The sequence below is a fragment of the Macaca mulatta genome, chromosome 15 (genome assembly GCF_049350105.2).
Source record: "Macaca mulatta isolate MMU2019108-1 chromosome 15, T2T-MMU8v2.0, whole genome shotgun sequence".
Taxonomy (NCBI): domain Eukaryota; kingdom Metazoa; phylum Chordata; class Mammalia; order Primates; family Cercopithecidae; genus Macaca; species Macaca mulatta.
The window spans coordinates 59035-74052 of NC_133420.1; the positions used below are offsets into that span (position 1 = coordinate 59035).

The 15018-nt window shown below is 43.4% G+C and overlaps 1 protein-coding gene across 5 annotated transcripts in view; it reads left to right on the forward strand.

The window, feature by feature from the left end:
• Positions 1 to 3871: 3871 nt before the first annotated feature.
• Positions 3872 to 15018, forward strand: part of LOC144334890 (uncharacterized) — a 140434-nt gene continuing 129287 nt past the window's right edge. For 4 of the 5 annotated variants that reach the window (XR_013405138.1, XR_013405142.1, XR_013405141.1 and 1 more), the window contains exon 1: positions 5804 to 5842. Coding sequence is in view for 1 of the 5 variants with exons in the window: in XM_077966737.1 (XP_077822863.1) it covers positions 5690 to 5842 (153 nt within the window). In the remaining 4 variants the exon portion in view is untranslated. Of the gene's footprint in view, positions 5843 to 15018 lie in introns of all 5 variants that reach the window. The other variant, XM_077966737.1, reaches the window with a different exon arrangement.

The window sequence follows — 15018 nt, forward strand, 5'->3', positions numbered from 1 at the left end:
AAAAATACAAAAAAATTAGCCGGACGTGGTGGTGGGCGCCTGTAGTCCCAGCTTCTCGGGAGGCTGAGGCAGAAGAATGGCGTGAACCTGGGAAGTGGCAGAGCTTGCAGTGAGCAGAAATAGTGCCACTGCACTCCAGTCTGGGCAACAGAGTAAGACTCTGTTTCAAAAAAAAAAAAAGAAAGAAAAAGAAAAGAAAAATATAAGTGTTTAAACGTAAAATACCTTGCAACTGCTAACACAGGGCTAGAGAATATAGCAAGGAAATAGTCTGTCCAGTAAATTCTTCTGAAAAAAAATTTTTTTTTTGAAACAGAGTCTCACTCTGTCAACCAGGCTGTAATGCAGTGCCATGATTTCAGCTCAATACAACCTCCACCTTCCAGGTTCAAGCGATTCTCCTGCCTCAGCCTCCCAAGTAGCCAGGACTACAGGTGTGTGCCACCACACCAGGCTAATTTTTGTATTTTTAGTAGAGACGGGATTTCACCAACTTGTCCAGGCTGGTCTCGAACTCCTGACCTCAGGTGATCCGCCCACCTCAGTCTCCCAAAGTGCTGGGATTACAGGAGTGAGCCACTGCGCCCAGTCTTCTTCTGCAATTTCGACAATCAACTGTGCGATTTGCCTTTCCTTCAGCACCGAGATTTTACTTTTCTTTCCTAATTATTTCAAACATGAATTTTGGTTCCAGGGAACTAGTATTTCCTTAATTTATAAATTGAGGGTGGCTGAGCATGGTGGCTCATGCCTGTAATCCCAGCACTTTAGGAGGCCAAGGCAGGCAGATCACTGGAGGTCAGGAGTTCAAGACCAGCCTTGCCAACATGGTGAAACACTGTCTCCACTACAAATGCAAAAATTAGCCAGCTGTGGTGGCAGGTGCGTGTAGTCCCAGCTACTAAGGAGACTGAGGCATGAGAATCGCTTGAACCCAGGAGGTGGAGGTTGTGGTGAGCCAAGATCATGCCACTGCACTCCAGCCTGGGTAACACAGGGGGACTCCATCTCCAAAAAAAAAAAAAAAAAGAGGGTCATCTCACAGATGATCTAATAAATAATGCTTTGTCTTTAGAAATTCACATTATTAACTTTTCTACTTTTAGATATCGTAACTGCTGTGACTTGAAGGACTTATCTCAACAAAGCCTTAAAAAACTAGGGTGGGCAGTGGGTGAATGGGTTGGGGGAACCCACACAAAATCCCCAAGACATCTGGAAGCCCATGACCCCATGAGAGGGACTGCAGGCAGCTGTAGCAGACTGGATGGGAGAGGACAGCAGGCAGGAGAACTCAGGGTCTGGAGGCCATGGTTCTAAGGCCAGAGGAAATCATTGGCAAACTTAAATCCAGAGCTTGACAGGATGAAATTTGTGATTGTAAATGAATATTTGCCATTACCAAGTGAGATCGCCAGTGGTTAGGTGCTCCTCCATGTGGGTCACAGTGAGGAGAACATGGCATCAGGCCAGGGTGTTCCTACCAGGAATGCAGGATCTGCACCTGTTTAGGACGAAACGCTGGGCAGACCCAGCTTAGAGTCATCTCTGCTCTTTACATCTGTCAAGGCTGTGAAAACTGAGAGTCGCCCAGATGCGGTGGTTCACACCTGTAATCCCAGCACTCTGGGATGCTGAGGCGAGTGGATCACCTGAGGTCAGGAGTTAAAGACCAGCCTGGCCAACATGGTGAAATCACATCTTTACTAAAAATACAAAAAATTAGCCGAGCGTGGTGGTAGATGCCTGTAATTACAGCTACTCCAGAAGCTGAGGCAGGAGAATCTCTTGGAACAAGGGAGGCGGAGGTTGCAATGAGCCAAGATGGCACCACTGCATGCCAGCCTGGATGACAGAGTGAGTCTCTGTCTTAAAAAAAACAACCAAAAAAACCCCCAGAAAACTGAGTCTCATGAACAGTTCCCGAAAAAGAAATTGGGCCCACATGAAAACACATTTTTCTCCCAGCTGGGGCAGGCAATGAAGTGAAATAGGTCTGCGGACTGGACTTTCACATACAGACCGTATATTTCCTAATTTGGGGGTTATGTGGGGATCATCTGGAGGACTGTTCCTGCTTTTGGTGAAACACAGGGAGGTATTCTTTGTGAAGCTGCAAATATGGCACAGCAATAACCACTGGGGAATTGGAGAGAAAAGAGAAGGCATACTAACTGCTGTTGCAAGTTTCCCAGAAGTATGACATTATTGGGAAGTAAACTGCTTCTTAAATCAACTGTGTCAATACCACGTCAGTAAGGCACAGACAACAACATGAAGTTTCATGACAGGCCAAATCTAGCCCAAACCCAGTCCGGCAGAGGTTGTCAACCCAGCGCCCCAGCAAGAGCCAGAGGGTCCCATCCTGGGAGCTGCAGACGCTCTCCTGTGGGCTGCAAAGGCCATGGCCGCATCCTGGACAGGACGTAAGCTCTCAGGGATACATGCATGTTCCTGGGGTTATATGAGTGTGACGGGTGTGGCATTAGTCTGACGGTGTCACGGGCATTCCAGTGGTTACGTGTGTGCTCGGAGGGACAGATGCGTGTTCCGGGGGTTATATAAGTGTGACAGGTGTGGCGTTAGGCACACGATTTCATCCCCGCATTCTGGGCGTTACGTGCGCTCTGAGGGACACATCCGCATTCCTAGGGTCGGATCTGGACAGCAGCTGTCACGTTACCCTGACGGTGTGATCTCTGTATACAACGGGTGCTAACACCAGCATCACAGATGGAGTGTTATTAGTACTACGGGGGTTATTATCACTGTGGTGGGTGTTCCAGTTGCTTTCCTGAGGCTACATTTCTGTTCCGAGACCGTGGCTTGGCTCCGTGGCTGCCTCGCCTTGGGTGCAGAGAACGAACCTCAAGTGTGCTGGATTCACAGGGGCTTTTGGTTTCTAATTTTCCACAGGAAGGGTCTCTGCCCCTCAGCTGCCAAGGCTGAAAAAGGAAGGATTTTATTCACCACGGACGCGAGCTCGAGGTGTCCAAAAGCGAGGGGCGTATCCCAGTATGTGCTGAGGAGAACGCGGCTCCCGCTCTCGCAGGACTCAGGCGAGGAGGTAGCACTCGGCCGCCTCAGGGCTCAGAAAAGCCGGGCTCGCGCGCACTCTGCTGGCGGCCGGGGGCACTGCAGCGCCCTAGAGCTCACTGCGCTGTCGGCAGCCCCATGCCCGCTGCTACACATCCCGCTGCACCACTTAAAGACAGCATGGAGTGTTTGGCGCTATCGTTCTAGAAATGCAAACTGACACAGAGCCCACTAGCCCGTGAATTTCTAAAAATGCAGAAGGCACAATTAATTGGAAACCATAGGAAATAAAATCAACATGAATGCACATTTTACAACTTATGCAAAAATTTACTCAACATAGTCCTCAGACTTAAAACGCGAAACTGTCAGAGGCCTCTTAACCACAGTGACTTTATTTTAAATAAAGGTTTTAAAAAAGTTAAATCTGGGCAGGGCGCAGTGGCTCATATCTGTAATCCCAGCACTCTGGAAGGCCAAGGCGGGCAGATCACTTGAGATCAGGAGTTCAAGACTAGCTTGGGCAAATTGTGAGAACCCTATGTCTACAAAAAACACACAAATTAGCTGGCATGGTGGCACATACCTGTAGTCCCGGCTACCCGGGACGCTGAGGCGGGAGGATTGCTTGAGCTCAGGAGTTTGAGGCTGCAGTTAGCCCACCATGATCACACCACTCCACTCCAGCCTAGGCGACAGAGTGAGACCCTGCCTCACACACACACAAGTTAAATTTGTTGGATTATATATTTAGGGGGTTGAGTACTTTTGGTTATAAAATATTTATGGTTGCGGGAACAAGTTAATAAATAAAGACATAAAACTTATAAAAATGTACCAGGACTTTAAGAACAAAAAAGCATTCTTAGTTTAAAAATAAGTTTTACTTTAAAGGTAATAATACACTCATAAATTCTTGTTAAAATCCACAGTAACATAGACAAGTAACAATATTAATAGCCTGTCACAAACTGATCACAAGCCTTTATAAAAGACAACACTATTTATAATAATCTATATAAACAAACATTAAGCCCGGGCGCGGTGGCACATGCCTGTTATCCCAGCACTTTGGGAGGCTGACGCGGGAAGATCACTTGAGACCAGGAGTTCCAGACCAGCCTGACCAACATGTGAAACCCAGTTTCTACCAAAAATACAAAAAATTAGCCGGATGTGTTGGCACGCGCCTGTAATCCCAGCTACTTGGGAGGCTAAGGCAGGAGAAACCTTGAACCAAGGAAGCAGAGGCTGCAGTGAGCCGAGATCATGCCATTGTGACAGGAGTGAAACTCCGCCTCAAAAAATAATTTTTTTAAAACAGGTGCATTCCTCCTCTTGCTTTCTGAGGACGCCCTGCTATGTAGTTGAGTAGTCGCTAATAAACTACCTTAACTTCACTATACTCTGTGATTCGCCATAAATTCTTTCCAATGTGAGATCGAAAAACCCATTCTTGGGGTCTGGGACAAGATCCCTTTTCCGGTGACAAAACTATACAAATTCTAGAATAAAACACAGAAAACTATGTGACCTTGGGTTTGGTCATGAGTTTTAACACATGACACTGTCAGAGGCATTTAATGCCTCCTTTATATGAACTCCAGGGTGGTTTATGTTCCATTGGCTAAGAGAAAGTTTTCTTCCAAAATGTAACATGATTTGAGGTAAAACATTAATATCAAGTAAACTCAAAAGATGGAAAAGATAGCATTAGTTCTGGGAAAACCAGAAGTGTGCCTTTTTTGGAAATAATCATCGGTAGCACAAACTTCAGATTCTGCAAAGGAAATAAAAATGAGTTAACTTACATTTTTCACAAATTAAGATATAAATCAAGATAATGAAATCCAGAAATCCAATCTTACTGCTTTTAATGTTCATTAAAAAAAAAAAGACATCTTTATCAAATAGCCCCAGTAATAGTCACCAACTAAGTCTTTACTACTTAAAAGCAAAATCCACCTATCTCCTGAACAGTATCCACTTTACAAGCCTCATTATACGTACTGGAAACAAGTTTCAGAAATAAATATAGGCATGTATATATATAAAAATATATTTCAAATAAAAAATACTTTTAGATAGTGGTATTACAATACATTTAGAAATTAATAACGGAAGCAAATTATGGGAGATCATCCACGCCTGTCCCAAAGGTACCGAATTTATAAATCATCTCAGATGCGGTGCAGGACAGGTTGAAAATAGGAACGCAATGAACCCGTGCGGAGCAGCGGCCGGCGCGGTGTCCAGGGCAAGACCCTGCCCGGTCCAGGCCCCTCCGGCCCTGGGCCCGACGACTGCTACGCCTCTGACTCCACGCTAACGCGGAGCCCGAGCGCGCGTCACAACGTGTGGGGCCGGGGAGGCTGCTACCCAGAGGCGGAGTGCGGGATCGCGAGGGTGCCTACCCGCCTCTCGCTCCCGCCGGCACGTACGGACTCGCGTCCCCGCCGGGCGCCGACTAGGCAGCAGCACCGCCCCCGGCACAAGAGGCTCACGCGCCTCATACCTAACAGGAAGTTGGAAGCAGCGCGACCCCACGGTGCACTGAACGCACTCAAACAGAACCGGACGCAGACACACGCTTTCAGCCCAGGGGAAAAACTGGCAGGGTCGGAAAAGCAAGCAGCGCGTGCGGGAGCTCAGAATGCGCCCTGCCTCGGCCCGAGACCCCGCCCCGGCCCGGCCCCGCCTTTTTGTCTGCCTCACCCCTCCCCGCCCGGCACGTACTGGCCCCGCCCTTCGCGCGGCGTTTTTTGTTGACCCGGAAACGGATTCTCCGGAGCCAAGGTCCGCTCGGGTGAGTGCCCTCCGCTTTTTGTGGCCAAACCCAGCCACGCAGTCCCCTTCCTGCGCCATCCTCCATACCCGGGGTCTGTGGGTCTCCGCGGACGTCACAGGCTCGGCAACAGCCCCACTGTAGGCGGGGAGCCCCGCGACGCCCTGAAATGCTCCGAAGCCTGTCGCTCAGCTGCCAGATCTGCGTCTGTGTCCGGTTCCGTCACTGAGGTCGCCCCGTCCAGCCCTTCTACCGTAGTTCTCTTCACCGTCCGCCCATCCTATCGCGCGCCGTGTCGGGTCCCCATTCGGCACATGGCTTGTCTCCCGTCGTCCCCACCCTTGCCCCTCTTGGCAGCTCAGGGCAGCCCTGGGATTTGGCAGACGCCAGTCCTCCCTGAGATGTCTCCCCATCCTTCCCTCCGCCAGGCCCTACGTCTCCGCAAACCCCCCGCTTCGGGGTGACCGCTTCAGACAGGAAGCTGAGTCCGGGCCTGGGGTAAGGGACCTGCCCAATCCTGTGACAGCCCGCGTCCTTCTGACAGTCACCTCCCACTAGCGGTGACCTTCCCGGTGCCCCACTGAGAAGTGGGCTCTTCCTTGGCAGGGGCTTCTTCACTCTATCGCTGTGGATGTCGAGGTGGGGCAGGATCGTGAGGAGAAAACAAGAGAAGAGGGAGGTAGGGCCAGCGAGGGACAAAAGGGGAGGGAAATTTAGATGGGAAGTGGATGGGTGTGAGGAATTTGAACAAACACTGAGAATGAAGGAGAGTGACCTGAGCAAGTAGTAGTGGGGTAAATTGAAATAGACAAAACGGCAATCAGCAGAGATGTGGAGGACAGAATACAGTGAGGGGGCCCTGACTGTCAGTAGCAGAGGGGACAACAGAAGCCTAATTCTCAAATTCCTTAGATGATTTTCTGATTTCCAAATTAGTTTCCCTTTGAAATTTGTTGTATCAGGTTCAGTTTATGAGGCCTCAATACTTTTCAGTCTTAATTATGTATTGAAAATACTTTTTGTTTGGTAAATACTTTTACATTAATTCAGTGTGCACTTTGTAAGAATATTGATGATTTGAGTTAGTTTAGTTTTCAACATCTTCCTCTATTCCTTTATATGATCTCTGTATTTAATGACTGTAGGATAAAATTTCCAACTAAGTATAAATATCAAGTTTTCTTTGTGCTGTTTTCTGCAATTATTGAAGGATGGGCTGAATTGTCCTAGAACTTTGTTCCAACAGATTCCATGTGTTCATAATGAATAAATTGCTCAAAGATATTTCGAAAGCTCACCTTTTACGTTTTTTATTGCCAATAATTACATCTTTTTAATTTTTATATTTTTGGATGACTTAATGTGATGTTCTGGAAAAGACAAATGCTTTTAGTCAATATGATTAAAACCGTGAAAGACAAATTGCTGTTACTTAAGAGTGTGAAATTTGATCTCAAATCTTTAGGGGGCAGGGATGTTAAGGGAAAACTGCCACTGTCGCATCCAGATCATGTCATTCCTGTTAAGCTGGTGCTGGTTACTGTCTACTGGCTTCTGTTCACCTTTCCACCTGCCCGAAGACATACACATAGTGACATAAGGCAGTGGATAGGGAAAGAGCAAGACTTTTTAAAGTAAGCACAGAACAAAGGTGTCTTTCTAATGAGGAGGAGCTGTTGGTTCCGGGAAGGAAGCTTGGAGGAGAAAGGGCAATAAGATTTGGGTATTCAGGATCCAGAAGTGAGAGAGAGCTTGGGAAGCTCAGGAACCGGAGAAAGAAAAAGCATTGCCCATTCTCACCCATGACCCTGTGCTCAGCAGGTACTAGCAGAGACTTCAGCAGGAACCAGAGAAAGAAAAAGCATTGCCCATTCACACCCATGACACTGTGTTCAGCAGGTACTAGCAGATACTTCAGGCTCTGTGACTAAAAGGGATCAGACCAGTTCATATACCCACAGCTGCCATGTAAGGATGTGTGTGGACTTTACTAGGGAAGAAGGGTGTTATGAAGGAAGGGGCAGAAAAACTCACCTGTTGGTCTCCAGGTAGAAGTTTATTGTCCCGAATTCCTGGAGGTTCAGTGAAAAGCAGAAGACTGTCTTTTTCACATGTTGAGTTATGCCCCCATATATGTGGTTGTGGTAAAGAAAGAGGGTATGTCGATGGGAAGTCCTGAAATGCATGTTCCTAACATTCAGCAGGGACTTCTCAAGACACATCTTGCCTTAGAAAGAAGCTCAGAGAAGAAAAATGGAGAACAATTAGATATGACATTTTCACTGGAAAAAGTCATATTATTCACTGATTGTTTTGTCATCTCCCTCCTTAAATGTTGTTTTTAGGATTTCGTAATATCTGACCCTGCCTAACACATTTCCTAACTCACTCATAGCCTTCCCTTAACTTCATCCCATCTTCACAGTATCACACTGTGACCCAGTGATTTCTAACTTGTGAAGTTCCATTCGGGGGATCATATGGGAAGGCCTTCACACCCAGACATGGTGTGGAAGTGGGCCACATAATGTCAGTGAGGCAAGTATGGATCGTTTAGGGATGATGCACTGTCAGATCTTGTTGACCATGATTAGAAACACTGTGCATATTAGTAGTGAATTAATGTTGGGAATACCTGACAAATCCTGGAAAAGAAGATTAATGAGAGGAAATTTGTTCTGCCCAATTGTATAATGCATTTGAAGCTTAAAACAATGAATCAGTATTGATCTAGCCTCAAAATATTAATGATTTGGATTAGAAGGAAGACTTTAGAAAATGATAGCTATGACAAATTAAAGTAGCATTTCATCCACACGATGGAGTTTGTTTATTCAGTAATTGCTTTAAGAATGGAATCAACGTAAGTGTCTAACAGGAGGTTATTTTAGAAATTGTTCACAGCACGTCTGTTCCAAGGAGACCTTGATGTTCATAGATTTGTAAAGAATGCTGCTTACTAGCACACTGACTTATCTGCAAATGTCTGAGGGTTCCTCCACTTGGGTAACTTGGGGGTTTGATCGCAGAGTAAATAAATGGTACATTTTATATTGTAATATAGCAAGATGCAGCCCACAAACTGTAGATACTCTTAACTACCACATAAAGTTCATCTACTACTTTAACCAGAACTTGATACTGTATGTATATTTTTTGTAGATTTGGATAAAATGACAATTCATTATTATTTCCAGTTCACAAAGTAATTGTGAGGCTGAATACATTTTATTATTTTATAGATGTATGTGTAAAATGAATTTTTCTGCGTGACTCATTTTTGATGTATTTTAGATGCTATTTTATATTTTGTAGTTTAATTGTATGTACACACACACAAATACACACTTAGGTGTCTTATTATGTTTCTGTAGCGAAACCAAAATCCTTCCTTCATGCCGTTTGACTTTATGTTTTCCTCAGGAAGGCAGGACCTATTTTATATGATAAAATATTATGTTTTATTGAGTCCACTTATGATATTGTTTAATATTATGAATATTTACATGACTTATTTTAAATTTCCAACTAACATAGATTTACATGAAATTTGACATCTTTATTTTTTTCTTTTCACAACTATTTTGACTATATCCTCACCAAAAATCAAAATTTAGACAAAATTGGCTTTTAGACTAATTCTCATTTTTTACATGTGAAAGACTACATGTGACTTTTAAGTCTAGCTTGCCCTGAGTTTGCAGTCACCGGGGTTTTATGTCACTGTGTCCTCCAATCTAATAATATTATTTTCAGGCTATATTCATGTCATTTTAATGTCCTCATTAAGTTTTAAAATTTCTTTACATGGGCCTACAAATTTATTTCAAATGTTCCTCATAATATTTTGCTATTGTAAATAGAGACTGATTTTGTGTGTTTGCTTTGTTTAAAGATTAATGTTACTAAACAGGAAATACTGATTTCAGCTTATTCAGAATAGTTTTGCCCACTTTTTAAATGTTCTTATTAGTATTGATAATTAGAATGGATTCTACTTTTTCAAGTTTACAGTCACATCATCTGAGAATAACTACAGTCTCATGTCTTTGACTCCATTTTTGTAGTCCCTCTCCTTTTCCGTCTTGTTTTGGTCCCACCTCAGGCATCATGTGCAGTGGTGAATGGCATCAGCCCCAGCCAGCCTCCTTATTCCAGCCTTACCTTAAGTGGAAATGGTTCTTTTGTTAACTCTTCAATATATAGTTTAGATTTTATTGATTAAGAATAATTAGTCCTCACAATTCGATATGATTTTTAAAGATTTTAAATTATTTTTAAAGATTTAAATTATTTGAAAGTGTTTTTTCAAACGTCAGTTGATGTGATTGTTTTTAATCTTTAAAATTAATATGTGAAAGTAATACGTTTTCTAGTATGGAATTATCCTTTTATTATTGCAATTAACTCCACTTTACAATGCTCTGGTATTATTTAACCATACCAGTGATGGCCAGGTGACCAAAATAAATAGCCAAATGGCTAAAAGTGTATTAATGATTTTTGCAAATATAATTAATGAAAATTGTTGGTTAAAATTCTAGTTATTGTTGCATTTATGTTCATTTTGATTAGCATAATAAACTAATGAGGACAGGCTTATTTTTCTCCTTCAAAAGCATTTACATTACAAACGAGGTAGAAGTGATTTGACATGAACTCTGATGTATAACTTAAACATTAAAATTAGCTAATCAGATTTTTTCTGCTGATTACTGAGGGAAAGTTTTAACTCTATTTTCATGGAAATTAATCAATGTATCATGTATTCATGTTAGAATACAGTTGTTCTGATTTCTTAGATTTTGAATTACTACTTTTAAATAAATACAGTCTCTTTTATTTACCTGTGTTTTTTCTTTCCACCATGAGTCTTTTTGGTTTCATGATCTTGCTCTCAAAACTTTTAAACTATTGATTTCTGTCAAATCTGTTCATTCATTACATTATTTTATTATTTATTAAATTCTTTTAACTTTTTAACTTTTATTATTATGTACTGCATTTGTAACAATTTGGAAAGTCAAGTAACTACTGTTTTATTTTTCTTTATCTTGGTTTATGAGTGTTTTTAAAGTTTTACTTTCCTTGAAGATCACAGCTGTAGCCCCAATTCTATGGTTCTGGCTACTTTTATTTATCAGACTTACTAATATCATGAATGTAATTGGAATACTCCTTTGATTTTACTGATGACATATACCCACTAGTGTACTGAGATGGGGAAAAAAAGTCTTTACAACTCAGATAAATATAGAGTTGATATTTATTATTTATGTAAGTGTGATCTTGTTATTAAATTCCTCTATCATATTTATGGAATTAGCAATTTCTCTTTGAATCCAGACGTTTCTAGTCATGTGTATTTCCAACATATGTTTTTAGCCACATAAACTTTTTTGAATATCATATTTGGTGTTTAATTTTTCCTAGGATTATAGGCTGGACTCCAGATCCAAACTCGACATGTAGCAGACCCACTAAAAACATACATTAAGCCCCTAGCACTGTTTTAATCTCCGTGGCCTGGCTGAGCTTCTGCCATCTGTCCTCCTAGGCACTGTGAGGTCTGGACATCTCATTTGGCATAACTCAGCAGTGGCCATTGGTGGATCTCATCCTTAGTACTACTCCCTGCTGGCAAGGGTGGCCCAGGCCCACATAAGCCATTGCTGGGCTCCTTGGAGGACTTAGAGAATCCTGAGATTGCCCATGAGGATGGGCATGCCTCACAGTCTAGCACCCATCTTTACTGATGCCTGTAGAGATTTAGAAGCTCACAGGGGTCTTTGATGTCTTTCTTATGCCTCCATTGTCTGTAGCGTGACTCCCATACTCCTAAGCCAAGGTAGAGAATTTTGAGGAGGCTTGTATGGAGGTTTATGGTGACCCCCATGGTTCTGTGAGACTGGTAGAAGGCACAGACCCCTTAGACTTCTCCCCCAGAGGAATATGTGAGACTAGTGGAGGAAAGGAGAGTAATGAAGTATGCATTTAGCATCCCAGGCTATCATTGCACAGCTCTAAGGAGAAATACAGGGTGTCTTATGGCAACTGGCACAGCTCTGTGAGACTGGGAGATATTGAACAACCTTGAAAAATCAAGGAGATGTGACCCTACTGAAGGAACAAAATAAATCTACAATAATTGACCATAAAGAAATACAGGTTTTTGGCTGGGTGCAGTGGCTCACACTTGTAATCAAAGCACATTGGGAGGACGAGGTAGGCAGATCACTTGAGGCCAGGAGTTCAAAATCAGCTTTGCCAACATGGTGAAACCCCAGCTCCACTAAAAATACAAGAAAAAAAAATTAGCTGGGCATGGTGATGGGCACCTGTAATCCCAGCTACTCAGGAGGCTGAAGCAGGAGAATTGCTTGAACCAGGAGATGGAGGTTGCAGAGAGCTGGTATTGTGCTATTGCACTACAGCCTGGACAACAAGAGTGAAACTCCGCTAAAAAAAAAAAAAAAAAAAAAAAAAGAAAGAAAAAGAAATGGAGGTTTCTGAATTTCCTGATAAGAATTAAAGATAAATTGCCTTAAAGGAGCTCAATGAGCTGTGAGACAACACTGATAGACAAGTAAAATCTGGAAAAGAATACATGAACAACATGAGTATATCAACAAAGAGAAACCATAATAAAAGAAATGTAGATTCTGGGGCTGAAGAACACAGTAACTGAACTAGATCAATACAGGGTTTCAAGAGCTGACTTGATCAAGCAGAAGGAATAACCAGTGAACTCAAAGACCGATTATTTGAAATTATTCAATCAGAAGAGCAAAAAGAAAAAGAATCTTTTAAAAAGTGAAGAACCTCTGTCTGACTTTGCTAAAAATTGGAGGTTCCTAAGAACTCCTTCCCCGCCACCCCCCGCAAGGCAGACTCTTGCTCTGTCACCCAGACTGGAGTGCAGTGGTGTGATCTCGGCTCGCTGCACCCTCCACCTCCCAGTTTCAAGCGATTCTTGTACCTCAGCTTCCCAAATAGCTGGGATTACAGGTGCCTACCACCACGCCCAGCTAACTTTTATATTTTTAGTAGAGAGGGGGTTTCACCATGTTGGCCAGGCTGATTTTGAACTTCTGACCTCAGGTGATCCTCCCGCCTTGGCCTCCCAAAGTGCTGGGATTATAGACATGAGCCACCATGCCCGGCAAGAACTCCTTTTTATGTTAGATTTGCTAGGGTTTAGCAGCTCACAGAACCCAGGAAAACAGTTTGCTTAGCTGATTTATTACAAAGGACATTTTAAATATTACAAATGAACAGCCAGCTAAAGAGTTACATACAGCAAGTTTTGGAAGGGTCTTAGTTTTAGGAGGTCTGTCTCCAAGCAGTTGGCATGTACCATTCTTTCAGCATGTGGATGGCTCTTCACTCATGCAGAAGCTCTTTGAATCCCACCATTCAGGGATTTTTACAAAGTGTTCATCTAGTAGGCATAATTGTTATCAACTCGATCTCCAGCCTCTGCCCTTTACCAGAGGATAAATCATTAAAAAATTGATCCCTTTTGAGGTACAAGGATCTCGTCCTCAAGCTCCTCAGTTCCTTCCAGAATCAGCTTCCAGTTCAGCTGCAGAACAGGTTCTGGTGCTGGCTGGAGTAGCCCAGGCAGGTGCCGTCGGGTCTGAGTTCACACTGGTGCCCATGTGGTCTCCAGTTACGGTGTGGGCCGTGGGGTCTGAGTTCACACCGTTGCCCATGTGGTCTCCAGTTACAGTGCTGGCCATGGAGTCTGAGTTCACACTGGTGCCTGCGTGGTCCTCAGTTACAGTGCTGGCCATTTGTGCCTTTCTGGAAAGTTAGAAGGAGGAGCATTTCATCACCTCTCTGTCCTCCCACACCTGATCTATGCTGGGCCACCGTGAATTCTTCCTTTTAACTGTTTCTCTCATCACGGGCAACGCTGGTGTTCTGTGGTCAATGTTTGCCATTTCTGAAAACGGATTCTGTGTTTCTTTATATAATCACGTGGTCTCTTTTACGAATTTCGCTTTTCTTTAAGAAAATAATCGTGCTTTTATCTCTTCAATCTCAACTCTGTTCCCTGACACAGGCTCTTACCAGCTCGAAAATTAAAGGTAATCTTTGATTATACTTAATACTTTCTAAAGTTTTCAAAGGTTTATCAGCACGTGGGTTACTGAACATTGATTGTTTATTTAATGGAAAATTACATTCTAAGTAGAGTATTAGAGTGAAAATGATCTTTTGATTTAATTAAAATATTCAGGTAAAAATATTAAAATGCCTTCGCCAAACTTCATGCCTGTGTATCGTGAAAACATTAAGCTGCTCTCTGCTCCCGGGAATACATGAGTAGAGTATGTGTTTGAAAGCGTCATTCCAGTCTTAAGTTTTAGGTATTCTTAAAGGAGTTGGCTGGAGAAGTGACATTTAACATTGAGTGAACGTTTGACAAAGATTTGTCTCGATATAAAAATAGTTAAAAACAATGTTTAGTGTTTCCTGTCAGGGTTCACCCATTAAAGAATGGTCTTGTAAAAAACTCATCGAGAGTGTCGGCGCCCAGAGGTGCTACCTTGCCCACAGTTGTGTCATCTGCTCGCACCAGGCGACACGCCCAGCGTTTAGCTGCGCGTCAGATGTGGCCACGGGGCCACAGGACATCCCTGCGGACGGATGTTCTTATGCAGATTAATGAGGATGGAGACCGCTGCAGAACTGTAAGCCCCCCAGGGGCTGACGGAAGCCTGGGAATACCCGAGACACCAGAGTCGCTGCTGCCCTGGGTGGAAGGAAACTTGCCCTGGAAGATGGGAAATGCAATAAGGAGAAAGTACCAAGGTACATGATGCTGTGAAAATGGAGATGTTTTAATTAAATTAACAATTAAAATCATTTTAATTATGTGAATTATTTGAACTCATGTTAGTTCTTTTTAGGAAATTAATACTTAAAGCAAGTTTGTTTTCTGAATTGTTTGAATTAATTGAGTCAGCACAAGAGTTAGCATTGATATCTGACCCTCTTCCAGGGTTGGGGCAGAGGAGATGGGGGCAGAGGAGACAGGCCTCCCACCCGCTTTCCCCTGGAGCTCAGCCAGAATTTCCCATTGAGGAGCCCTCAGCTCCCCGAGAGCCAGGAGCTCTTGCGGAGAAGCCGCTGTCGGCATGCCACCCGCTTTGATGGCCCTGCGCTGCCATCCCTGCGCTCCAAGGGCC